Source organism: Pristis pectinata, chromosome 11 (genome assembly GCF_009764475.1).
Source record: "Pristis pectinata isolate sPriPec2 chromosome 11, sPriPec2.1.pri, whole genome shotgun sequence".
In the NCBI taxonomy this organism is placed as follows: domain Eukaryota; kingdom Metazoa; phylum Chordata; class Chondrichthyes; order Rhinopristiformes; family Pristidae; genus Pristis; species Pristis pectinata.
Window position 1 is genome coordinate 3,500,907 of NC_067415.1, and position 27,862 is coordinate 3,528,768.

Here is a 27,862-nt window from a genome sequence, read left to right on the forward strand (position 1 = left end):
TGTATAAAAGTAAGGAAGTGTTGATGAGGCTCTGCGGGGCACTAGTGAGGCCTCATTTGGAATATCGTGCGCCGTTTTGGGCCCCCACATCTTAGGAAGGATGTGTTGACGTTGGAGAGGGTTCAAAGGAGATTTACGAGGATGATTCCAGGAATGAAAGGGCTTACGTATGAGGAGTGTTTGTCGGCTCTAGGACTGTACTCACTGAAGTACAGAAGAATGAGAGGGGACCTCATAGCGACATTTAAAATATTGATAGGAAAGGACAGAGTAAATGTGGCTAGGCTGTTTCCCTTGGTGGGTGAGTCCAGGACCAGAGGGCACAATCTTAGAATTAGAGGGTACAGTTTCAAAACAGAGATGAGGAAAAATTTCTTTAGCCAGAGGGTGGTGAATTTGTGGAACTCCTTGCCACGTACAGCAGTGAAGGCCAGATCAGTGGGGGCGTTCAAGGAGGAGATAGATAGATATCTAAATAGTCAGGATATCAAGGGATATGGGGATAAGGCCGGAAATTGGGATTAAAATAGGTTTTTTTTCTTCCCCCATTCCCCATTTCTCATTTCTATTTCCCTTTCCTTGGAGCAGACTTGATGGGCCGAATGGCCTGCTTCTGCTCCCTTGTCTTGTGATCTTGTGATCTTGTGAGCTGTGTTGTTGCAGAAGGGTGACCGTGATGGTATTGCCCATCCTGTAGCTTACTTTTCAAAGAAATTTAATGAGCATCAAAAGAATTATTCCACCATAGAGAAAGAATTACTGTCGCTTGTTTTAGCCTTGCAACATTTCAGTGTATATGTTTGCACTGCTCAGAAACCACTGACTGTGTATACGGATCACAACCCATTGGTGTTTCTGAGCTGAGTCAAAAACAAGAACAGAAGGCTGTTAAACTGGAGTTTAATTTTGCAAGAGTTTGACCTCATGATAACTCACATTAGAGGCAAAGATAACGTGATTGCTGATTGTCTTTCCCGATGTTAAATGGGAGACATGTATCTGTACTAATCTGATATTCTGGAATTGTGTAGAATGATAATTATTAACACATTACTAACTCTACGCGCAGTTAAAAATTTTGCTCTTGCACATCAAAATTTTTTTTAGGTGGGAGGTGTGTTACGGACTAGGTTACTAATGGGGAATGTCCCTTTAAGATAGAGTTGTGTGTGTGTGTGTGTGTGTGTGTGTGTGTGTGTGTGTGTGTGTGTGTGTGTGTGTGTGTGTGTGTAGTGTGATGACGTCAACAGAAGATAAGGACGTAATGACGTTGGTGGAGCAGACAGTCAGAGTCAGTGAGAAGAGAGAGAGAACGAGAGAGAGAGAGAGAGAGAGGGAGACCAGCCTGCTAGTTTCTCTATCAATGGATGAGAAACAATAACTGTGTCTGTCACTACAATCCACGTATGGGTTTTTGGAGTAATCCAGTGGAGTCCACTTTGTCGTTGACCTGTAGAAGGAAGCAGGTATTTGGATGGACGGCCACGATTCAAGTGCCTTTCGTGGTGGCAGATACTTCGGAACAAAGGAATGGAGCATCAGTGATTAAAGTGTCGTATGAGTTCCATCATGGAGCATTTGGATTTTGTAACCACTCTCCATTTTCTCTATCTACATTTCCTCTTCAGTCAACGGCAGTTGTTGAAGAAGGCTTTGCTCACATTTAGCCTTACGGCTTGCTGAACTGAACTTTGAGAACTGTTCCTGGACTTGGAGTTTGGGAATTTGCCACACACACACACACACACACACTTCGAGTTTAGTTTTTGGGGGTAATGTTTAAGAGCTAACATTTTGACTTCTAACATTCTAACATTTTTACTTTTATTTTTCTTATTGTCATAAGTAGCTATTAATAAAGTAGTTTTAAACACTGAATCATGACTTGGAGTGTTTCTTTTGTGGCTGGTACGTAACAGCTGGTTTGACTTTCCAAAATGTATCAGCTCACACTTGTCTGTATTGAAATCCATCTGCCACCCCTCGGCCCACTTCCCTAACTGATTAAACACGGTAGCGTAGCGGTTAGTGTGACGTTATTACAGCGCCAGCGATCGGGGTTTGATTCCCGTCGCTGTCTGTAAGGAGTTTGTACGTTCTCCCCGTGTCTGCGTGGGTTTCCTCTGGGAGCTCCGGTTTCCTCCCACATTCCAAAGACGTATGGGTAGGTTAATTTGGGTTTAAAAAAATGGGTGGTGCAGACTCGTTGGGCCGGAAGGACCTGTTACCACGGTGTAAATAAAATTTAAATTTAAAAAAAATCCCCTGTTATCTATGATAATGTTCTTCACTATCGACAACACCTCCTAATTTTGTGTCATCCACAAACCGGTGGTGTGGGACCTCCTGCCCAGCAGTAGCAGCGAGAAGAGGGCATGACCTGAATGGCCATGAATAGGTCCACACAGTGACAGCAGCTTGCCGACTGTGTCTGTAACCTGTTTTCAATGTTCAACATCGGGAACCTCTGATGACACTCCCCTCATTCGTGAAGTGCCCCAAGGATCAGAACTTGGCCCTCGATTATTTACAATTTAAGTTTTTCCAATGGCACTAAGATAGGTGGAAGGGCACATTGCGATGAGATTATCATCTCTCTGGAACTGAATATCGACAGCTTGAGTAAATGGGTGAAGACTCGGCGAATGGAGCTTACTCTGGGAGGTGCACATGATGATCGTTGGTGAGGCCACACTTGGTGTACTGAGGACAGCTCTGGTCACCCTGTCATAGACGTGGTTACACTGGAAAGAGCACAGAGAAGATTTACGAGGATGTTGCCAGGACTCGAGGGCCTGAGTTATAGGGAGAGGTTGGGCAGGCTGGGTCTTTATTCCTTGGAACGTTGGAGAATGAGGGGCGACCTTATAGAGGTGTTTAAAATTATGAGAGGCATAGATAAGGTGGACGGTAACAGTCTTTTTCCCAGGGTAGGGGAGTCCAAAATTAGGGGGCGTAGATTTAGGGTGAAAGGGAGAAGATTTAAAAGGGACCTGAGGGGCAACTTTTTCACAGAGGGTGGTGAGTATATGGAACGAGCTGCCAGAGGAAGTGGGTGAGGCAGGTACAATGGTATCATTTAAAACGCACTTGGATAGGTACATGGAGGGGTGGGGCTTGGAGGGATATGGGCCGAATGCAGGAAATTGGGACTAGCTGGGTGGGCACCGTGGTTGGCATGGACTGGTTGGGCCGAAGGGCCTGTGTCCCTGCTGTATTGCTTTATGACCAGGATGGGGAACAGTTACTTTCAGGTCCTTGAACCGACCTGCACACCCCTAACCCTACCTCAGCAACGGAACCCTACGGACCACCTCTTGCACTAGCACAGACTTGTGCAAAAGAACAAGACATTAGTGTGAAACAAGACAGACATTTTCTCCCTCTCTTCACTGTCTTGTATAAGTTATGTAAAATTTATATTCTGGGTGCTGTCTGTGATGCTGCTACAAGTTCTTCATTGAACCTGTACTTCACCGTACTTGTGCACATGACAGTAAACTTAACTTGATAAACTCAACTCAGCATCTCTTTCCCGACCACTGTACGACACACTCTTGCTCTTCCCACGAGTAAACAAATCACCATCCTCCGACTGATTGTGAGGGAGTGTGCGCTATCGGAACTGCGACATCAATAGAGTCATAGAGTCAGCAGAGAAACAGGCCCTTCGGCCCAACACATCCATACTGATCGTGGTGTTTACCCCCATCTACCCGCATTTCGTCCATTGCTCTGGTGATTCGAGTGCTTGTCTGAGAAACCTCAGCCCTGATAGGATGAATGCCAGATGAAAATGTCTGGATCAGTTATCCGATAGATGTGATTTCACCTGGAGGTAATTGTTACAGAGGTCTAACCCTTGTGTAAAAATACTCACACAAATGGTCTCACGTTGCAGCTATGTACAGCTTTGGTTTGGCCATAATTGGAGTAATATATGCAGTTCTGGTCATCCCATTATAGAAAGGATGTGGAGGCTTTGGAGGGGGTGCAGAAGAGGTTCACCAGGATGCTGCCTGGATTAGAGAGTAGTAGCTATAAGGAGAGGTTGGACAAATTCAGGTTGTTTTCTCTGGAGCGTCGGACGCTGAGGGGAGACCTGATAGAGGTTTATAAAAATATGAGAGGCAGAGATAGGGTAGACCGTCAGAATCTTTTTCCCAGATACTAGAGGGCATGGATTTGTGAGAGGGGGAAAGTTCAAAGGGGGTGTGCAGGGGTGTTTTATTTACACAGAGAACGATAGGTACTTGGAATGCGCTGCCAGGGGAGACAGTGGAAGCAGACACAATAACGACTTTTAAGAAGCATTTAGACAGACACATGAACAGGCAGGGAATGGAGGGATGTGGATCACGTGCAGGCAGATGGGATTAGTTTAATTTGGCATCGTTTTCGGCACAGACATTGTGGGCCGAAGGGCCTGTTCCTGTGCTGTACTGTTGTGTTTAGTTTCAAGGGACACTTTAAAACACACACACACTAAACAGCATACTGTTCCATAAAGAATTTATTTTATTGGCTTATAAATGTTATTGCATACAGTAGTTAATGTTGGATATAATTTGTTGTTTTCCCATTTAGAATTCTGTGCTGCGATTGTCTTGTAATGCTTTCACTTAGGACTTACACCTGTCTCTCCACCAACTCCCACCTGCGCGAGGTTATCCTCTTCAATGCTCACCCTCTGCCTCCCTCTCCCAAAGCCCAACAGCTCCGCAACGGGGCAACACTTTCACTGTGGGTTCGAGATCCCCCCCAAACCCCCCACAGCCCTAGATCTGGGCTGCCATTTGGTGTCAGGACAGAGGGAGTACCGCACTGTCAGAGACGTCACGTTAATCCGTGGCTTCTCTTGGCCGAAGTTAATGATCCCACCACTGCTCTATTTCAAGGGCGAGCAGCGGGAGTTCAGCCCGGCCCACTTTGGCCAGTTGCCTGTTCCTCAACCATCATCATTATCCCGGGGCGGTTTGTGGGAGCTTGCTATGCGCAAATGGGTTGCTGTGATACCCACATGACTGGGTGTTCCGTGGACTGAGGGAGGGAGTCAGGCCTCTTTCTACAGTCCCACAGAAGCTGCCAACCCCACAATCCAACTTGTTCTGCAATATCTCCTTGAAACAGGCCATTCAGCCCATTGAGTCCATACCTACAGTGCGGCCCTCCCTCAGCACTGCCCTTCCCACAATGCGCCACTCCCTCAGCACTGTGCTGCCAATCAGTGAAGACTCATCCCTCTATGGGAGATTCATCCAAGATTTCTGAGTGCAAATCCCTGCAGAGATGGTCCCGACCTGCGAACTAGAATGAGAATCGGAAGTAACTGCTGTAACTCACCCACCGTTTAGAGGCTCAACTCCCAAGCCTGTTTCCCAGTCTGTAGTCCCATGACTCAGTTATAATCCCTGTACCCAGCCCTAACCTCCACACCTATAATACAATAAACATCACTCAACAAATATTTCACAGCAGTGTGGTGAAGCAATCAAGATATGTACGTGATTTGGGGACTTGAAGTAGATTTCCTCTGGTGGGAAATTCTAGAACCAGGGCTTGTTATCATAACAGCAGTTTCTGGAGTAAACAGAATAAATGCAAGTCCTTTTTCACATTTTAACCCCATTTCAAATCATAAATGTCAAAATTTAACATGAATAAATGTTTCATATCTCACAGTTGAAGAATAAATGTACAAAAATATATCTGTAACATAGTTCATGAAAGTTCGAAAGATGGATTAATGTTTTGTTATAATCAACGCAATTTAAAGTTCACCTTTCTATTTACAAAGGCAACCAAGTTTTAAATTCCAAGGCGATGTTCTGGATTGGGACATTAGGCAGAGACATTGAATATAGGGAGAAGTTAACGCTCGAACACCTGCACCAAGTGCTTGGTACGCAGAGTTGTAACGTGTGACAACAGGGTCTGGGCTTGTGGAGTGTCATCCTCTTATCCCTCCCGACCTCAGTAACATCCTCCAGCCCTGCGACCCTCTGTTGTAGTTGGGTACTAACTCCACTGCACAGTTCCCATTGCTCTGCATATGGTGGCCATGCCTTCAGCTGCCTGGGCCCTGAGCTCTGGACCTCCCTCCCCAAACCTCTCCAGATCTCTGACTTCTGATCACCTGACCCAGTATGTCCTTGGAAGGCTCAGAATCTTTGATCATTAAAGCTCTTGTGAAATGTCTTGGCACAGTTAATCAGGCAGAGGTGCTACATTAATACTGTTGAGTCATCACATCTCTCAATGGCTCAGTGGATGCGTGTACGGATAGCGAATGAGGACCTGCATTTCTATAGCACCTTTCACATCATTCAGGTATCTGCAGCCAATAGAATGCAGCAGCAACGTGAAAACAGATAATAATCTGGTTTAATGATTTTGGGTCAAGTTCCTGGGCGTCGACATCTCGGAGGATCTATCCTGGGCCCAACACATTGACGCAATCACGAAGAAGGCATGCCAGCGGCTCTACTTCGTTAGGAGTTTGAGGAGATTTGGTATGTCACCAAACACTCTTACAAATTTCTATAGATGTACGGTGGAGAGCATTCTGACTGGTTGCATCACCGCCTGGTATAGAGGCTCCAATGCACAGGATCGCAAGAGGCTAAAGAGGGATGTAGACTCAGCCAGCTCCATCACGGGCACAACCCTCCCCACCATCAAGGACATCCTCAAGAGGCGGTGCCTCAAGAAGGCGGCATCCATCACTAAGGACCCTCACCATCCGGGACATGCCCTCTTCTCGTTCCTACCATCGGGGAGGAGGTACAGGAGCCTGAAGACCCACACTAAACGATTCAGGAACAGCTTCTTCCCCCCCCGCCATCAGATTCCTGAACGGTCCATGAACCCATGGACACTACCTCGTTATTCCTTTATTTTTGCACTATTTACTTATATTGTAATTTATAGTAATTTTATATCTTTGCACTGTACTGCTGCCACAAAACAACAGATTTCACATCAAATAAGTCAGTGATAATAAACCTGGTTCTGATTCAATGAATATTGACCCTCGAATTCTCACACTCCCTCAGCCTTGTCCAGCTGACAGCGCAGTACCCCCTTATCACTGTGCTTTCTGTAGTGAGCTGCTCCCTCACCACCAGACCCCCGGACGGTGCGCTGCTCCCTCACCAACACTCTGGAGTGTCGGCCTGGATCTGTGTGTTCAGGTTTCCGATCCAGGTGAATGAGATCTCGTCCATTCTGAGCAACAGCTGGCAGTGGCTGAGCCACTGGAAAGTTGGTGTGGCCCTGACAGATCCAATTGGCGCTGGAGAAGGATATTTGGCCCCTCAAGCCTGCTCTAGCCCATCGAAACCCATCCTTATTATACACCCGTATGAGGTCTCCCGTCAACCTCCTCTGATCCAAGGAGAACATCCCCAGACCCCCCAGCAGAGGATCTGTGTAGTTCTCCCCCCCCGAGGGTTGTGGAAGCCCCACTCGAGGCACCTAAACAGGAGGTAGATAAATTTCTGAAAGATCAGGGCATTGAGGGCTCTGGGGAACTGACACAAAGAGGACTTTGTATAAAATCATGAGGGTGAACACACACACACACACACACACACACACACACACACACACACACACACACACACACACACACACACACACACACACACACACAGTCTTTTCCCCAGGAAAAGGGAACTAAAAACTAGGCAGCATAGTTTTAAGGTGAGAGGGGAAAGATTTAAAAGGCACCTGAGGGGCAACTTCTTCACCTAGAGGGTGGTCAATATATGGAACGAGCCGCCAGAGGAAGTGGGTGAGGCAGGTACATTAACAACGTTTGAAAGACACTTGGACAGGTCCATGGATAGGAAAGGTTTGGAGGGATATGGGCCAAATGTGGGCAAATGGGACTGCCTTAGATGGCAATCCTGGTCGGCATGGACCAGTTGGGCCGAAGGGCCTACTCCTGCTCCTAATTTCACCTGTGCCCCTGTCTCTCCACAGAACTGGAGTCCCTCATTTCTGGAACCCTTCATTAAACCTCCAGTGCACCACCTTCCAAGGGACCAAGAGATGGGGATGGTGAGGACTGGGTTATCGAGAGGGGAAACTGGTCCGGAGTAGAAACACCAGCACAAATCAGAGGGGCCGAGTGGCCTGTTTCAATGCTAGAAACACTGCATCTTTCTACACAGGCAATATCCCACCGAAAGCACAGATATTTCACTCCAATTTATATAAACAGGGCACATAATAAGCCCTAAATCTTAGTTCTAGCTGCCTTGGTTCTGATGACATGAAAATATTGACTATTTCTCTCCCCACAGATGCTGCCTGCCCTACTGAGTGTTTACAGGACACTCTAATTTCTTTTTATATATTGAGTTTGGCAAATTGTATAGAAGGGAAGATGTGTCAACAGCTGCATACATGCAGGAACCGTGGCTGGTAGACATGAAGGGTAGCATATACCTGGGTAATTTTGGAGAGCGCCTAGTGACAATGGAAGGGCCACAGAAGAACAGATTGTCACAAAAATCCTGTAATCTTTAGGGGCACTAAGATGTTGAGTTTACACTTGAAGGGAGAACAGTACATGTCCACCATCTCCAGAAGAACTCAGGCATGATGTCTTTTGAGAGTCCAGAGGGACTTAAACGGTGTCACTAATTCTTGGCTGATAAACAAGAAATGTTTACAATACTTTCTTTCACTAAGTAGGGTCAACGTCTTCCCTCAAAGCCTGATTTTCTGAAGCCGGGCTAGTTTCCTGACAGACCTAGAATCCGTTGGGGGGGGGGGGGGGTTGTGGAGCACGGCAGGGGAAGGTGAGGAAAAGTCCTGCCCAACATTAGACGTGTGAACAAGAGGTGGTCCCCTCGCCTCCTGGGAGATTAGCTTCACAGAGCTCTCTCCCAAGATGGAAAGTTAGAAGAAATGTCATATCACAGACTATTACACAGTGAGTGAAGGAGATGGGAACTCAGGAACAGTCTGGGATTGACAGAACTTCATGGCCTCCTCTTTCACCCACTTGTTGCTGTCACTGGAGATTATATACAGATTATATTTCCTCTGCCTCTATAGCTCCTCACACCTGCAGCTGGGACTTGCTGTCAGAGCCTTGATCCATCAGAACCTCCCTCTCCTCACACTCCTTGGGAGGTGGCTGAATCTCAGTCGATGGCTTCGCTTGCTTTCCTTGTCTCAGTAAGTCCCTCTGGAGGAAGTAAAATGCCATCAGGAAGAGCAGGAAAGCAGCACACTGGAATAACATCTGGAGCCCAATGTACCTGGATGAGAAAACAGAACAAGAACAGTGTTACTTCCACCAGAATGCCACACCTTTTTGCTTTGGTACTGGTTTGACATCTCAGAAGATACAAGACATCTCCTCTTCGCTGGCAATCAACACAGGCGCACCTCAAGGCTGCGTGCTTAGCCCACTGCTCTACTCTCTCTACACTCCTGACCGTGTGGCTAAGCCCAGCTCAAACACCATCTCTAAATTCGCCGATGACACCACTATTGTTGGTAGAATCCTAGAAGGCGACGAGGAGGCGTACAGGAGTGAGATAGATCGGCTGGTTGAGTGGTGTCACAACAACCTCACACTCAACGTCAGCAAGACCAAGGAATAGATTATGGGCTTCAGGAAAGGGAAGTCAGGAGAACACACATCAGTTCTCTTTGAGGGGTCTGCAGTGGAAAGGGTGAGTAGCTGCAAGTTCCTGGAAAATCATCTTGGAGAATCCATCCTGGGACCAATACATTGATGCAATCATGAAGAAGACACACCAGCGGCTCTACTTCGCTAGGAGTTTGAGGAGATTCAGTATGTCTGCAAAGACTCTTACAAATTTTTATAGATGTACGGTGGAGAGTGTTCTAACTGGTTGCCTGGTATGGAGGCTCCAATGCACAGGATCACAAGAGGCTGCAGAGGGTTGTAGACTCAGCCAGCTCCATCACGGGCACAACCCTCCCCACCATCGAGGACATCTTCAAGAGGCGGTGCCTCAAGAAGGCAGCATCCATCACTGAGGACCCTTGGCACCTGGGACATGCCCTCTTTTCGTTACTACCTTCGGGGAGGAGGTACAAGAGCTTGAAGACTCACACTCAGTGTTTCAGAGACAGCTTCTTCCCCTCCGCCATCAGATTTCTGAACGATCCATGAACCCATGAACCAACCTCGTTATTCCTTTTTTGTTGCACAATTTATTTTTGGAATTGATTGTAATTTTATGTCTTTGCACTGTACTGTTGCTGCAAAACAACACATTTCACGTCGTACAAGTCAGTGATAATGAACCTGATTCTGACTCTGACAAGAGGAGGACATTCAGCTCATCATTTCAGTAGTCACAAAAGATCTACCCAACCCCAGCCCTATTTCCAGCAAGGAAGTTCACTGTCTTCTAGTCCACACCTTAGGACCATTTAATGTGGGGAGGGTTTCTGCCTCCCTCAAGTTCTCAGGCAGCGAGTTCCAAACCCCAGCAACCCATCGTATGAGTGCTGTAGAACAGAGAGACCTGGGGGTACAGGTACATAGTTCCCGATAAGTGGTGACACAGGGAGACAGGGTGGTGAAGGTGGTGTATGGCAGACTTGCCTTCATCAGACAGGACTGTGAGCACAAGGGCTGGGACATCATGTTACAACTATACGAGATATTGGTGAGACTGCACCTGGAGTAATGTGTGCAGTTCTGGTCTCCACACTATATGAAGGATGTCATTAAGTTCAAGAGGTTGCAGAAGAGATTCACAAGGTTGTTGCTGGGACTGGAGGGCTTGAGATACAGGGAGAGGTTGGACAGGCTGAGACATTTTTCCTTGGAGTGTAGGAGACTGAGAGAAGACCTTACAGAGGTGTGTAAAATCATGGGGGCATAAATAAAGCAAATGCATTCAGTCTTTTTCTCAGGGTTGGGGAATCAAGAACTAGAGGGAATAGGTTTAGGGTGAAAGGGGAGAGATTTAATGGGAACTAGAGGGCGACTTTTTTTTTACACAGAGAGCGCTATGTATATGGAACGAGCTGCCGGAGGAAGTGGTTGAGGCAGGTACAATAACAACTTTTAAAAGACAGTTGGACAGGTACATGGATAGGAAAGGTTTAGAGGGATATGGGGAAAATGTGGGGAAGATGGGCTTAGATGGGCATTTTGGTCGGCATGGACCAGTTGGGCTGAAGGGCCTGTTTCCGTGCTGTATGGCTCTATGAGTATGGATAGAAATATTGAGCAACACACAAAGCACTGGAGGAACTCAACGGGTCAGGCAGCGTCTGCGGAGGGAAATGGACAGTCAACATTTTGGGTCGAGACTTCATGTGAACTGTCCAGATCTATCAGTCCAGATGAAGGGTCTCGACCCGAAATGTCGACTGTCCGTTTCCCTCCACAGATGCTGCCTGAGCCGCTGAGTTCCTCCAGCATCTCGTGTTGTTACAGATTCCAGCATCAGCAGTCTCTTGTGTCTCCGGATAGAAATATTGTACAGCGGGCTGTGGGAGTGGAGGGAGTGGCTACTGGGAATCGTGACCACAATCCATTCAACAAAAGGAGAATAAGGTGAAGCATCTGTACCGGCTTCGGAAGAGATTGAGGTTGTAATATCGGCAGGCGGCCTTCGTCTTGCATTTGCTTTCCCATCGGATACACGTGCTGTCGATCGTGCTTCCATAGAGGATCGGACCAGGCAACCAAGCTTCAAAAGAACATGGACACACGAGGGAGTTAGTTGGTCAGGAGAACATGGACACACGAGGGAGTTAGTTGGTCAGGAACAAAGCCCACTGAATCAGAGTAAGGACAATTCAAAATCACAACTATCCCGCAATTCCCCCATCACTGACTCCCCCCACCCACTGAATCCCCTTCCACAGCCCACAGACACTCTCTCCCCCATCACCAACTCCCTCCACCCACTGAATCCCCTCTCACAGCCCACGGACACTCTCCCCCATCACTGACTCTCCCCACCCACTGAATCCCCTTCCACAGCCCACGGACTGGGTAGGTACCGTTGAAGAATGTCCCCACATCACCATTTGCTTCTGTCTCTCTCTCTCTCACACTCACACACTTATCAAACTTCCCCCTCAGGCTGTCTCTCCAGATTTGTCCTTGATGAGGGCACTAACATTGCCCTGGTAACCTAATGCCCTCATTAGGAAGGGCGTTGAAGAACAGCCCCTTCTGGATAATGACATACACTCAGGATGTCCCTGCTCATTGGACGGAGACGTTGGCTGGTTTAGTGTACATCTTTGTCACCAATGCAATTATAGTTTCCTTTCTGCTTTGGGAGGGAAGTGGGGCTGTGGTGAGTCTGGGTGAGCTCGTGACTGCTGTCTGTGCCTTTACTGAGATGGCTTCACGTTGGTGGTGCACTGTGCCAGGACACCAGGGAGAAATTTTACATCAGCCAGAGGGCCTTGGTTTACCATCTCATTTCAAACTGCCCCTGAGCGCTCTGGTTTCAGTCACCATGGCAAAACTAACATCTCATGGAGTGGAGTACCTGCCATTTTTCCTGAGGCAGCTCGCCGTGTGCTAATTGGCTGCTGTGTACCCTTACACGGGAGTAGAGACAATGGAGGTGGCACAGTGGGGCAGCTTGTAGAGCTGCTGCCTCCCAGTTCCAGTGACCCGGGTTCAATCCTGATCTTGGGCACTGTCTGTGTGGAGCTTGTACATTCTCCCTGTGACCCTGTGGGGTTTTCTCCCATATTCCAAAGACTTGTGGGGTGGTGGATTAATTGGCTGCTGTAAATTGCTCCTAGTGTGCGGGTGAGGAGGAGTAGAGTCTAGGGGGGGAGTTAAGAGTCATAGAGTCATACAGCATAGAAACAGGCCCTTCGGCCCAACTGGTCCATGCCGACCATGATTCCCATCTAAACTAGTCCTGTTTGCCCGCATTTGGCCCATATCCCTCTAAACCTTTCCTATCCATGTACCTGTCCGAGTACCTTTTAAATGTTGTTAATCTACCTGCCTCGACCACTTCCTCTGGCAGCTCGTTCTATATACGCACCACCCTCTGGGTGAAAAAGTTGCCCCTCAGGTTCCTATTAAATCTCTCCCCTCTCACCTTAAACCCATGCCCTCTAGTTCTTGATTCCCCAATCCTGGGAAAACGACTGTACGCATTCACCCTATTTATGCCCCTCATGATTCTATACACCTCTATAAGGTCACCCCTCAGTCTCCTAGGTTCCAATAAATAAAGTCCCAACCTGCTTAACCTCTCTCCATAACTCAGTCCCTCGAATCCTGGCAATATCCTCGTAAGTCTCCTCTGTACTCTTTCCACCTTAATAGCATCTTACCTATAACAGGGTGACCAAAACTGAACACAATACTCCAGGTGTGGCTTCACCAACGTCCTGTACAGCTGCAACATAACATCCCAACTTCTGTACTCAATGCCCTGACTGATGAAGCCCAGCGTACCAAAAGCCCAAAGTTGGTGGAGATGTGGGGAGAATGAAATGGGATTAATGCAGCATTAGTGTAAATGGTGGGTTCTGGCTAGTGTGGACTTGATGGGCTGAAGGGCCTGTTTCTATGCTGTGATTTTGACTCTATGTAGCAGTTCCAACAACACAAAACTCCCTCGGCATGGATCATTTACGTTAGGCAAACCCTGCAGTGCTTTGGTAAGGAGGACGTACGCTCAGTGTGAACTGTGGCTGTGGGTTTTCACGGTCATTGCTCCCAGATAGATAATTACTAAACACAAGTGTGGAGGCTGCTCTCAGGGGCATTGTGAATGGAGGACTGTGATCGGTGTGGTGAAGAGTAGGCTGTGGCTAACCACAGTGTCCCACGTGAACAAGCTTGAGGTTTTCCCAGGTTCCCTGGCTGAACAGCCCAGGTGTTGAATAGTAAGATAAGATATCTTTATTAGTCACATGTACATCGAAACACACAGCGAAATGCATCTTTTGTGTAGAGTGTTCTGGGGGCAGCCCGCAAGTGTCGCCACGCTTCCAGCACCAACATAGCATGCCCACAACTTCCAAACCCGTACGTCTTTGGAATGTGGGAGGAAACCGGAGCACCCGGAGGAAACCCACGCAGACACGGGAAGAACGTACAAACTCCTCACAGACAAAGGCAGGAATTGAACACGGGTACTGGCGCTGTAATAGCGTTACGCTAACCGCTACACTCCACCTGCTCTGTCTGTACCCATTCTGATTTTAAAGCCCTCACAACCTCCCCAGGAGAACAACCCCAGCCTCTCCGGTCCATCCACAGAACTGAAGTCATTCATCCCTGGAATTGTTTGGGGGAAATCTCTTCTGCACCCTCTCCAAAGTGTCACATCTTGCCTCTAGTCTGGCCCACAACTGGACACAGTCCTCCAGCTGTGGCCCATAACTGTAAATGGTCCTCCAGCTGTGCCCCACAACTGGACACAAACCTCTATCTGTGGCTCACAACTGGACACAGTCCTCCAGCTGTGGCCCACAACTGGACACGGTCCTCCAGCTGTGGCCCACAACTGGACGTGGTCCTCCAGCTGTGGCCCACAACTGGACGCGGTCCTCCAGCTGTGGCCCACAACTGGATGCGGTCCTCCAGCTGTGGCCCACAACTAGGCACAGACTTCCAGCTGTGGTAGAGCCAGTGGTTTATGTCAGCAAAACAAAAGAGCTGGTCTTTGACTTCAGGAAGCAGCACAGTGCACATGCTCCTGTTTACATCAATGGTGCTGAGGTCGAGAGGGTTGAGAGCTTCAAGTTCTTACAAGTAAACATCACCAAGAGCCTGTCCTGGTCCAACCACATAGACACCGCGGCCAAGAAAGCTCACCAGCTCCTCAACTAAATCATTCGGTGAAAGCAATTCAGCATGTCCCCTTTGACCCTCACCAATTTTTATCAATGCAGCACAGAAAGCATCCTATCCGGATGCATCACTGCTTGGTACGGCAACTGCTCTGCCCAGGACTGCAAGAAACTGCAGAGAGTTGTGGACACAGCCCAGCACATCACGGAAACCAGCCTCTCCTCCATGAACTCTGTCTACACTTCTCGCTGCCTCGCTAAAGCAGCCAACGTAATCAAAGACCCCCACCCACCTCGGACATTCTCTCTTCTCCCGTATTCCATCGGGCAGAAGATACAAAAGCCTGAAAGCACCTACCACCAGGCTCAAGGACAGCTTCTATCCCGCTGTTATAAGACTATTTAATGGTCCCCTAGTACGATAAGACGGACTCTTGACCTCGCAGTCGACCTCGTCATGGCCTTGCACCTTACTGTCTGCCTGCACTGCACTTTCTCTGTAGCTGTAACACTTTATTCTGCATTCTGCTATTGTTTTCCCTTGTACTACCCGAATGCACTGATGAGATGAAATGATCTGTATGGATGGGATGCAAAACAAAGTTTCTCACTGTATCTTGGTACATGTGACAATAATACACCAATTACCAATTGAAACAATGGATGTGAAAGGTGCTATGGATCTGTAAAGCTCTCTGTCACCAGGAGGAATGTCTGTGGGATGGATTGTTTGTGTCACTTTCCCCATGTTTGATTCTCCAGTGCGTGTCAATCACTGTCTCACTGGGAGAGCTTTACTCCCACTCTGTGTGTTAGCCCAAAGCCACCTTGTACGTACCTAGAACTCGGAATAACATGAACTGAATTCCTATTGCCAAGGATTTATCTTCCGGCTTCACTGACCTGTAGATCAACAACAAGAATGAACTGTGAATCTGTAGATCATTGACAAACTCTTTAACAGGGCATTGTTAATAACAGGTTGACTCATTGAATTACAGACAAGAGTTGGACAAACTTGGGTTGTTTTCTCTGAGCGCCTGAGGCTGAGGAGAGACCCGATAGAGGTTTATAAAATTATGAGAGGCATAGATAGAGTAGACAGTCAGAGACCTTTTTCCCCAGGGTAGAAATGTCAAATAAGAGAGGGCATGCATTTAAGGTGAGAGGGTGAAAGAGAGATGTGTGGGGTAAGGTATTTTTTACACAATGCTTTTTCTCTTTTGCAAAGGAGGTTTATTCAGTGATTACAGAATCATATCATTACAATCCTACAGTATTCCACAATTCACTCTATTTACAGTCAATAGTTTCAAATTATAACTTATAACACAGTCATCTCTATACAGAGCGGTGGGTGCCTGGAATGCACTGCCAGGGGTGCTGGTGGAGGCAGATACGACAGAGGTGTTTAAGAGGCTTTTAGAAAGACACATGAATGTGCAGGGAGTGGAGGGATGTGGATCATGTGCAGGCAGAATAGATTTAGTTTAATACGGCATTGTGTTCAGCACTGACATTGTGGGCTGAAGGGCCTGTTCCTGTGCTGTACTGTTCTAGGTTCTATGTACATCAAGAATACCACAAAGAAACTCTCCATCCATCCAGTCCTGATGGAGGGTCCCGATCCAAAACGTCAACTGTTCCTCCAGCATTTTGTGTGTGATGCTCCATCCGGTCAATATTTGCAATTTCACAACACGTTTATATATGGGCAAACGAATCGGCCCCTGAAGTCTGCTCCATCATTGAATGAGATCGTGGTCAACATAGGTTCAGGTTGCTGATCCATTGAAGAAAAATCCCAGCCAACCCACCAGGAGGGTCTCTGGGCAGTTCCCAGATCTGTGCAGCACTAGCCGATGTTGGTCTCACTGGGGCTTAGGGCCCAGGTTGGAATGGGTGAGAATGTGCGAGATATCTGACCCTGACCTAGTGTCCACTGACATTTACAGCAAAGGCTGGATTGGACTTTGTGAGATACCTTCTGAAGTCATAGAGTCATACAGCACGGAAACAGGCCCTTCGGCCCAACTCATCCATGCCGACCAAGATGCCCATCCAAGCTAGTCCCAATTGCTTGAGTTTGGCCCGTATCCCTCTAAACCTGTCCTATCCAGATTGCGTTCAGTTTTGGTCGCCCTGCTGTAGGAAAGATGTTATTAAACTAAAAAGAGTGTAGAAAAGATTTACGAGGACGTTGCCAGGACTTGAGGGACTGGGTTATGGGGAGAGGTTGGGCAGACTGGGACTTTATTAACGGAATACCTGCCATTTTCAGCGAGGGAGCTCACTGTGGAGACCGAGATGGACCCTGACCTTATGATCTACTTTGTGACCTTGCACCTTATTGTCTACCTACAATGCACTTTCTCTGTAGCTGTGACACTTTACTCTGTATTGTTATTGTTTTTACATGTACTACATCAATGCACTCTGTACTGACTCAATGTAACTGCCCAGTGTAATGAATTGACCTGTACGATCGGTATGCAAGACAAGTTTTTTACTGTACCTCGGTACAAATGACAATAATAAACCAACACCAAACTCTTCAGAAGACTGTTAAAGGTAAAGAGCAGGAAAGGAGTTGGGCTTACCTCAGCACCAGCATGAAGGACGGGGTCTGGCAAAGGGTCGCCACAAATCCCGTCAGGGTCAGGAAGAACATGAACGGCAGGAGCAGGTGGTAGCAGCCGGTACCACAGGTCCCCGGCTTCACCACCGCAGGGTCAGGAACGCAACCACAGTTGGTGTAATTCTTTGGAGGGGAAGAGAGAAAACAGGGTTACATTCTCACTGGAGTTTGTAACATAGAACACATCGAGTTTATTACTGTGTGCACAAGTACGGTGAAGTACGGTACACAGCATCACAGGCAGGTTTTTCATAGAACAGTACAGCAGAGGAACAGGCCCTTCAGCCCACCATATCTGTGCCGACCGTGATGCCAATTTTAACTAATCCCTTCTGCCTGCACGTGGTCTGTACCCCTCCATCCCCTGCCTGTTCATGTGCCCGTCTAAATGCCTCTTAAATATTGCTACCATATCTGCTCCTGCACTACAATAAGATGGACTCTTGACCTCACAATCTACCTCGTTATGACCTTGCACCTTATTGCCTGCCTGCACTTTCTCTGTAACTGTGACAACTTTACACTGCATTCTGCGTTGTTTTCCCTTGTACCACCTCGATGCACATTAATCTGTATGAATGGTGTGCAAGACAAGTTTTTCACTGTACCTCGGTGCAAGTGACAATAATAAACCAATACCATTTACCACCCCTGGCAGCCTGTTCCAGGTGCCCACCACTATCTGTGTAAAAAACTTGCCTTTAAACTTTCCCCCTCTCACCTTAAAGCAATGCTCTGTAATATTTGACATTTCAATGGTGGGACAAAGGCTCTATCTACCCTGTAGATGTTTATATTCTTCTGTCAGGTTGCTCCTCAGAGGTAGGGATCGAACCCACGTCTCTGGAGCTGTGAGGTAGAGGCTCTACCCGCTGTGCCACTGTGCCACCCAATTAGGATGGGATCTTACACAGGCTACTGTCATTGAAGACGTCACCTCAGGTGCAACAGCATTTCCCTGAAGCAAGGGATTGGACTTTTGTGCTCAAGCATCTGGAGTTGGACTTGAACCCACAACTTAATGACTTTATGGGGAGCCACAGCTGAAGGAAATGGTGGAGGCTTCTTCTTAAAGAGTCAATCTGTCAGAGGGGCAGTACTGAGGGAGCGTCACACTGATATCCGCAGGCACCCTGGGTGAGTTCCGCAATCGGTGGGCCCCTCAGGGGATCGTGCGTGTCGTGGACGGTGAGAATGAGATTCTGAAGTGTTTCACGTGCCTTTAGCGGGTGTTAGTTAGCGTTATTGCTGTAGTTATGTAGTTTGCATAGTTCTCTTCTATTTTCTGTATGAGTTGTAGTACTTTGACACTGGATGTCCTTTTGTAGTGGTTTTAGCCTTTGTATTGTAAAAAAAAGGGGCGGTACTGAGGGAGTGTCGCACTGTGGGAGGAGCAGTACTGAGGGAGGGGCACACTGTGGGAGGGGCAGTACTGAGGGAGGGTCCCACTGTGGGAGGGGCAGTACTGACGGTGTACCACGCGTACGCGGAGTGTGAGAGGTTGCAGCCCCTCTTTGAGTATCTGCGGGGGCTGCTGCTGAAGTTCTGGTTGCACTTCAGCCCGGCGCTGTTGGTCTACGGGCACCTGGTGCGGCGCGGGGAAGGGTGCGCGACGGATCTCCTGGTGGGTCTCCTGCTGGGCCAGGCCAAGCTGGCCATCCACGGGACGCGTCGGCGGGCGGCCGAGGGTCCCGGCAGGTCGGCCTGCCTGTCCGTCTTCCGCGCTTACGTGCGCACGCGGGTGTGCTTAGAGAGGGAGTACGCGGTTTCCGCGGGCACCCTAGCCGAGTTCCACGCTCGGTGGACCCCTCAGGGGATCGCGTGTGTGGTGGACGGTACGAACGCGATTCTCATTTGAAGTGTCACGTGTCGCGTTGACGGGTGTAGCGTCGCGTGTGTGTTTTGTTAGTATTAGTTGCATTCTCTATCGTAGTATGTCGTTGCGTAGTTTCTTCTTTTCTGTATTAGATGTCGTGTATTGACACTGGTTGTCTTTTGTAGTGCTTTTAGCGAATAAACGTTTATTATTAAAAATAAAGGGGCAGTACCGAGGGAGTGCTCCCCTATTGGAGCTGCCCATTTTAGATGAGACATTAACTGGAGGTCACAGAGTCACACAGCACGGAAACAGGCCCTTCGGCCCAACTCATTCATTTTGATCAAGGTGCCCACCTAAGCTAGTCCCATTTGCCCGCGTTTGGCCCATATCCCTCTAAACCTTTCCCATCCATGTACCTGTCCAAGTGTCTTTTAAATGTTGTTATTGTACCTGCCTCAACTGCTGTCTCTGGCAGCTCGTTCCACACACCCACCACCCTCTGCGTGAAAACCTTGCCCCTCAGGTCCCCTTTAAATCTTTCCCCTCTCACCTTAAACCTATGCCCTCTAGTTTTAGACTCCCCTACCCTGGGGAAAAGACTGACCATTCACCTTATCGATGCTCCTCAAAATTTTATAAACCTCCAATAAGGTCACCCCTCAGCCTCCTTCGCTCCAAGGAAAAGCCTCAGTCTATCCAGCCTCAAGCCCTCCAGTCCCAGTAACATCCTTGCGAATCTTTCCTGTCCCATTCCAGTTTAATGACAACAGTATCCTGGTGGATACAGTTTTTTCTCCCCCTGGTGTCCTGGGATACTGATCATGGAATGAAGCCATTATCAGGATAAAATACATTTTTCTAATTTATTTTTCAAATCACTTGCATCATCACTGCCTGTCCCTGCCTGCCCTTGGATTGAGAGACTTTATTGGGCCATTTCAGAGGGCAGGTTTGGAGTTACATATAGGTCAGGCTGGGTAAGGACAGCAGATTTGCCCATTCCTTTGCTCCCTCCTCCTCGCCCTTAACCCATGGTCACCATCACAACTGCATCCACAACCATCTACAAGAGGTGATGTCTCAGGAAGGTGACATCCGTCATCAGGGACCCCCACCATCCGGGCCGTGCCCTCTTCTCGATGCTGCCGTCCCAAGTTTCACGACATCTGTCAGTGATAATAAACCTAATTCTGATTTACGCACCCTTTCCCTATGTACGTTACAGTAAGTGTGATGTGTCCAGTTTATCTGTAGGTTCAAGTTTCCAATCTTTATGCTGTGTCAAATCATCTCAGTTGAGGCCCACAGGTGAACACCATCTCACCCAGCTTACCACAATTTTTCTCTGAGCGTTCACCTCAACGTTCTGACAACCAGCATGACACGGAGAGATGAACTCAATGGCACTGGCAGCACAGACGGGGTTGTAGACTTGATCCCGGCAAGAACATCCCTGATTACAGCTCATCCTAATGTCCAACGTACTGGAAATTGGAGAAGAAAGGTTGTAAAACAGATAAGAATTAATTATTTCCTCCACTTAAACACCAATCAACAAGATGGGGGTTCAGAAGTCAGTTCTGTATGTGCCAATTATCTCAGGGATCTACCTGTCATTCGAAAGACCAGCATTTATTGCCAGTCCCCTTAAGAAGGTCGGGGTGAGCCGCCTTCTTGACCCGCTGCAGTCCTTCTGGTGAAGGGGCTCCCACGGTGCTGTCGGGGAGGGAGTTCCAGGATTTAGACCCAGTGACGGTGAAGGAACGGCGAGATATTTCCAAGTCGGGACGGTGTGTGACTAGGAGGGGAACCTGCAGGTGGTGGTGTTCCCCTGCACCCGCTGCCCTTGTCCTTGTGGGTGGGAGAGGAGGTGAGTCTGGGAGGTGCTGTCGGAGTAGCCTGGGTGAGTAACTGCAGTGCGTTGTGTAGACGGTGCACACTGCAGCCACTGTGTGCCGGTGGTGGAGGGAGGGGGTGTTTAGGGGGGTGGGTGGGGTGTCGATCGGTTGGGCTGCTTTGTCCTGGGTCGTGTCAAACTTCTTGAAAGTTGTTGAAGCCGCATCCACCCAGGCAGGTGGGGTGTTTCATCATATTTCATATCGAGGGGGGATCTCATTGAAACCTACCAGATACTGAAAGGCCTGGATAGAGTGGACATGGAGAGGACGTTTCCATCAGTGGGAGAGTCCAGGATCTGAGGGCACAGCCTCAGAATAAAGGGATGTCCCTTAGAACTGAGAATGAGGAGGAATTTCTTCAGCCAGAGGGTGGTGAATCTGTGGAATTCATTGCCACAGACGGCTGTGGAGGCCAAGTCATTGGGTGTGTTTAAGGCAGAGATTGATAGGTTCTGGAGACACCAGAGACCGCAGATGCTGGAATCTGGAGCAACAGACAATCTGCCAGAAGAGGCCTGATGCAGGGTTTCAGCCGAAATGTCGACAATTCCTTTCCACCCACAGACCCGCTGAGTTCTTCCAGCAGAGTGTTTGTTGTATTGATAGGTATGGGGGTTAAGTGTTGTGGGGAGAAACTGGGAGAATGGGAGCTGATAAAAAAAACAGCCATGATTGAATGGCGAAGCAGTTGATGGGCTGAATGGCCTAACTGTGTTCCTATACCTCATGGTCTTACACCATGGCTGGCACACACAGCGGTAACATTGCCCTAGTAGTGAGGGAGATTGATATTTCGATCAGCTGGTGAGATGCTGAGCAGGCATGCTGCTTTGTGTCCTCAATGTCAAGTTCTGCAAAGCTTATTGCAACTCTGACCACCCAAACAAGCAGGTAGTGTTGCAATCACAGGCACCTAACACTCGATCTCAGACCCAGGTGCAGGACGCAGCATCAGGGTAGACTCTCTCAAAGTACAATGTGCCTGCTCTGCAACTGCTCTGCCCAGGACTGCAAGTAACTGCAGAGAGTTGTGGACACAACTCAGCACATCACGGAAGCCAGCCTCCCCTCCATGGACTCTGCCTACACTTCTCGCTGCCTCGGTAAAGCAGCCAACATAATCAAAGACCCCACCTACCCCGGACATTCTCTCTTCTCCCCTCTCCCATCAGGCAGAAGGTACAGAAGCCTGAAAGCACGTACCACCAGGCTCAAGGATAGCTTCTATCCCACTGATAAGACTATTGAATGGTCCCCTAGTACAATAAGATGGACTCACAATCTACCTCGTCATGGCCCTTGCACCTTATTGTCTGCCTGCCCTGCACTTTCTCTGTAACTGTAACACTTTACTCTGCATTCTGTTATTGTTTTACCCTGTATTACCTCAATGCACTGTTGTGATGAAATGATCTGTATGGATGGTACACGAGTTTTTCACTATACCCTGGTACATGTGACAATAATAAACCAATTTACCAATTTACTCGGTTATTGCTTTTCCCTGTACGACCTCGATGTACTGATGTGATGAAATGATCTGTATGGATGGCATGCAAAACAAAGTTTTTCACCGTACCTCGGTACATGTGACAAGAATAAACCAATTTACCAATTTTGCCTTACCTATTCAAAGGGTAATTCACTCCGGCGACCTTCTGCGTGGCACAGCCCAGGAACAGCAGTGGTGTGGCAGCACAGATGGACACAAAGATAGACAGGCAGCACATGATAGCTGAGCCTCGGAGATTAATGCTGAACCTCCTCATTATCACTCCACCCATTAGGATGCCCAGCACTGCCCCAGGGACGTGAACACTTCCTTGAGACAGAACAAAGTGAGAAGAGAACAGTCAAACATTCATCCAGAGTGGGCGTCCACACCAAGGATCGGGTACTGAGGCTTCCCAGCCAACGGTCCTGCACACAGCCCCAGGAGTATTAGGCTGTCAAGAGTGTTGTATACAGTTGGAGTATTGTGTTCAGTTTTGGTCACCCTGCTACTGGAAAGATGCCATTAAGCTGAAAAGCATACAGAAAAGATTTACGAGGATGTTACCAGGACTCAAGAGCCTGAGTTATGGGGAGAGGTTGGGCAGTCTAGGACTTTATTCCTTGGATCATAGGAGACTGAGGGGTGATTTTATAGAGGTGTATGAAATCATGAGGGGCATAGATGGGGTGAACGTGCACAGTATTTTTCCCGGGGTTGGGGAATCAAGGACTAGAGGGCATGGGTTTAAGGTGAGAGGGGAGAGATTTAAAAGGGACCTGAGGGGCAAATTCTTCACGCAGAGGGTGGTGGGTATATGTAACGAGCTGCTAGAGGAAGTGGTTGAGGCAGGTACAATTACAACAAACTCTCAGCCTCCGATGCTCCAGAGAAAACAATCCAAGTTTTCCCAACTTCTCCTGATAGCTAATACACTCAAAACATTTAAAAGGCACTTGGACAGGTCCGTGGATAGGAAAGGTTTAGAGGGATATGGGCCAAACACGGGCAAATGGGACTGACTTAGATGGGCATCTTGGTCAGCACAGGTGAGTTGGGCTGAAGGTCCTGTTCCCATGCTGTATTGCTCTATGACTGTAACCGATGGATGACACAGTGGGGCAGCTAGGAGAGCTTCGATCCTGACCTCCGGTGCTGACTGTGTGGAGTTTGCACATTCTCCCTGTGACCGCATGGATCTCCCCTGAGACCTCTGGTGTTTCCTCCCACATCCCAAGGATATGTGGTTGGAAGATTAATTGGCTGCTGTAAATTGCCCGCAATGCACACAAAATGCTGGAGGAACTCAGCGGGTCAGGCAGCATCTATGGAGGGAAATAAACAGTCGACGTTTCGGGCCGAGACCCTTCATCAGGACTGGAAAGGAAGGGGGCAGAAGCCAGAATAAAAGGGTAGGGGGAGGGGGAGGAGCACAGGCTGGCAGGCACAGTAGTGCAGTGGTTAGCGTAACGCTTTACAGCGCCAGTGACCCGAGTTCAATTCCAGCCGCTGTCTGTAAGGAGTCTGTATGTTCTCCCCGTGCCTGCGTGGGTTTCCTCCGGGTGCTCCGGTTTCCTCCCACATTCCAAAGACATACGGGTTAGGAAGCTGTGGGCGTGCTACATTGGCGCCGGAAGCGTGGCGACACTTGCGGGCTGCTCCCAGAACACTCTTCGCAAAAGGACACATTTCACTGTGTGTTTCGATGTACGTGTGATTAATAGAGATATCTTATTGGTGAGTCCAGGTGAGTGGGGGAAGGTAGGTGGGTGGGGGAGGGAGGGTAAGAGGGAATGATGTGAGAAGCTGGAAGGTGATGCGCGGAAGAGGCGAAGGGCTGAAGAAGGAATCTGATAGGAGAGGGCAGTGGACCACGGAATAAAGGGAAAAAGGTGGGCACGTCATGAGGGCAGGGGAGGGGAAGGAGAAGGGGTGACAGCGCCACAGGAATGAGGGAAAACAACTGTGAGGTGGGGAAGGAAAATGGAGGGGAAGTTCGAGAAATCGATGTTGAGGCCGTCAGGTTGGAGACTCCCGAGGCAGAATATCAGTGTTGTTCCTCCAACCTGCGTCTGGCCTCAACGTGGCAGTAGAGGAGGCTGGCCTCAATGTGGCTGAGTGGGTGTGACTGGAATCTGGGGGGAGTTGATGGCAATGGTGGGAGAGTGAAATGGGAGCTTGATGATCAGTGTGGACTCAATGGGCCAAAGAGCCTGTTTCCATGTGGTGTGACTCTTACAAACATGCATGATCTGTACACAGCAAGATCCCACATGCAGCAATGGGATGTCACTGGTTGGTGTGTTTTGGCAGAGTTAATCGGACAGAACTCTCGGCCAGAACCCCGGGAACATCTCACCAGATCTGTGTTGAGATAAGATGCCCACCTGAGAGGGCAGATTGAACCCCTCAACCTGAAAGATGGCAGTGCAGCACTCCCTCGGTACTGCACTTGAAGCATTGTTCCAGATCTTTGGCCCAGACCCCTGGGGCGGAACACGTCCAGAACTTTGCGATCACATCATCCAAGTGTGGACCACGAAGCCTCTACTGACGGCAGGACCCTGAGCCTGCCACTGGTCACACCACAAAGATCAATGCAAACTGCAGTCATCTTCACAGGGACCCTTGAGGGCCAGAAGACCCAGTGGTCTTTACAACCAGTGGTGCACTGTTGAAGTGGGAGGTAATGTGGGAAACTGCAAGTAATTTGGCTAACACGAGGGGGGCATAATTTTAAGGTGATTGGAGGAAGGTATAAGGGGGGATGTCAGAGGTAAGCTTTTTTTTTTACACAGAGAGTGGTGGGTGTGTGGAACGCACTGCCAGCAGAGGCTGTGGGGGCAGATACATTAGGGACATTTAAGGGACCCTTAGATAGCCACATGAATGATAGAGAAATGGGGGGCTATGTGGGAGGGAAGGGTTAGATAGCATAGTTGTTAGCATAATGCTTTACACCGCCAGCGACCCAGGTTCAAATCCGGCCACTGTCTGTAAGGAGTTTGTACATTCTCCCTGTGTCTGTGTAGGTTTCTTCCAGGTGCTCCGGTTTCCTCCCACATTCCAAAGACGTACAGGTTAGGAAGTTATGGGCATGCTATGTTGGCGCTGGAAGCGTGGCGACACTTGTGGGCTGCCCCCCAAAAAATCACTATGCAAAAGATGTATTTCACTGTGTGTTTTGATGTACATGTGACTAATAAAGATCTTATCTTAGAGCAGGATAAAATGTCAGCACAACATTGAGGGCTGAAGGGCCTGTACTGTGCTGTAATGTTCTATGTTCTATGTTTTAATTTTCAAAATCTTTTGCAAGAACAAGCAGGGCCTTGGTGAAACATCTCATTTGAAAAGCGGTTTCTCTGACAGGGCGGCACTCCCTCAGCACCACGCTGAAATGTCAGCTTGGATATCATGTCTCATTGCCTTGGGAAAGCAGCCAACATAATCAACTACTACCTCAATGCACTGTTGTAATGATCTGTATGAACGGTATGTAAGACAACCTTTTCACTGTACCTCGGAACATGTGACAATAATAAACCAATTTACCAAGTTAGTTTACCAAAGACCCCTCGCACCCTGGTCATTCTCTCTTCTCCCCCCTCCCATCGTGCAGAAGATACAAAGGTTTGAGAGCACGTACCACCAGGCTCAAGGACAGCTTCTATCCCGCTTTTGTAGGACTCTTGAATGGGCTTCTTGTACGATAAAGGTGAACTCCTAATCTCTCAATTGACCTCGTTGTGGCCCTTGCACCTTATTGTCTGCCTGCACTGCACTTTCTCTGTAACTGTAACACCATATTCTGCATTCTGTTTTCCTTTTGTACTAGCACGATGTACTTATGTATGGAATGATCTGTCTGGATGGCACGCAGACAAAAGCTTGTCACTGTATCGCGGCACACGTGACAATAATAAACCAATTACCAACCCGTTAGTATATTGATGGGCGATGGGTTGGAGGAGGGGACGGGGTCCCTGGCGGTTTGTAATATCACTGTCTCCCTCCAACTCCAACCCAATCCCCAACAATTCCGAGACTTCACCAACATTGGGAAGAGGAAGAAGGAAGGGCCGAGGGAAAGATCTGAGATTGTTCCACCACCCCCGACTCCAAGGTGCTCACCGATCAACAGGTTAGCAAACGAGGCGGTCACAGAGAACTGCTGCTCCAGGAACTTGGCGATGAAGACGGTGAGGCCAGACATCAGGGCCGACAGACACACCTGGGCCAACACCACCATCAGGTAAACCTGGCTCCTCAAGGTCCGCACCAGGATACGGGGGAAACCTGCCAGGAGGAAGGACGTAAGTAGGACAGCCTTAACAACACACAAATTAGAGGCAGCCACTCGGCCCCTCGTCTGCTCTGTCATTCAACAAAATCATGGCTGATCTGGTTATAAGTTCAACTCCACTTTCCACCCTGCATTAACAAAAATCTATCTACCACTGTCTTCATACCCCTTGTATAATTTGTGTTTAATTCATGTTTTTCTGTGAATGTTGTGCTTCTCGTATTATCAAGTTAATTGTCATCTGTACAAGTCCATGTGTGCACAGGTGCAATGAAAAACTTACTTGCAGCAGCATCACAGGCACACGGTACTAGAGGCACCACATTCACAAGAAAAACATAAATTATACAAGAAAGAACATAATAAGGACAAAAAAACAGTCCATTTTAGTGTCTTTACCTCTCGCTGTCTTGGTGAGGCAGCCAGCATAATCAAAGACCCCACCCACCCGGGTCATTCTCTCTTCTCTCCTCTTCCATCGGGTAGTAGATACAGGAGCCTGAGGGCACGTACCACCAGACTTAAGGACAGCTTCTACCCCACGGTGATAAGACTATTGAATGGTTCCCTTATACAATGAGATGGACTCTGACCTCACGATCTACCTTGTTGCGACCTTGCACCCCATTGCACGGCACTTTCTCTGTAGCTGTGACACTTTACTCTGTACTGTTATTGTTTTTACCTGTACTACATCAATGCACTCTGTACTAACTCAATGTAACTGCACTGTGTAATGAATTGATCTGTACGATTGGTGTGCAAGACAAGTTTTTCACTGTACCTCGGTACAAGTGACAATAATAAACCAATACCAAAGGTGCAATGAAAAACTTACTTGCAGCAGATTCACAGGCACAGAGCATCAGATACACAACATTCACAAGAAAAAACATAAATTATACAAGAAAGAACATAC

The 27,862-nt window shown here is 48.3% G+C and overlaps 1 protein-coding gene across 4 annotated transcripts in view; it reads right to left on the minus strand.

Annotated features, from left to right (window-relative positions):
• Nucleotides 1–4,500: 4,500 nt before the first annotated feature.
• The window catches only part of slco2b1 (solute carrier organic anion transporter family, member 2B1), an 84,114-nt gene continuing 60,752 nt past the window's right edge, over nucleotides 4,501–27,862 (minus strand). For all 4 annotated transcript variants that reach the window (XM_052025687.1, XM_052025686.1, XM_052025689.1 and 1 more), the window contains 7 exons: nucleotides 26,772–26,936; nucleotides 22,772–22,967; nucleotides 20,581–20,731; nucleotides 17,391–17,551; nucleotides 15,629–15,693; nucleotides 11,579–11,699; nucleotides 4,501–9,275 (listed from right to left, as the gene is read on the minus strand). In XM_052025687.1, the coding sequence (XP_051881647.1) occupies nucleotides 9,074–9,275; nucleotides 11,579–11,699; nucleotides 15,629–15,693; nucleotides 17,391–17,551; nucleotides 20,581–20,731; nucleotides 22,772–22,967; nucleotides 26,772–26,936 (1,061 nt within the window). In that variant the 3' untranslated portion in view covers nucleotides 4,501–9,073. The remainder of the gene's footprint in view (nucleotides 9,276–11,578; nucleotides 11,700–15,628; nucleotides 15,694–17,390; nucleotides 17,552–20,580; nucleotides 20,732–22,771; nucleotides 22,968–26,771; nucleotides 26,937–27,862) is intronic.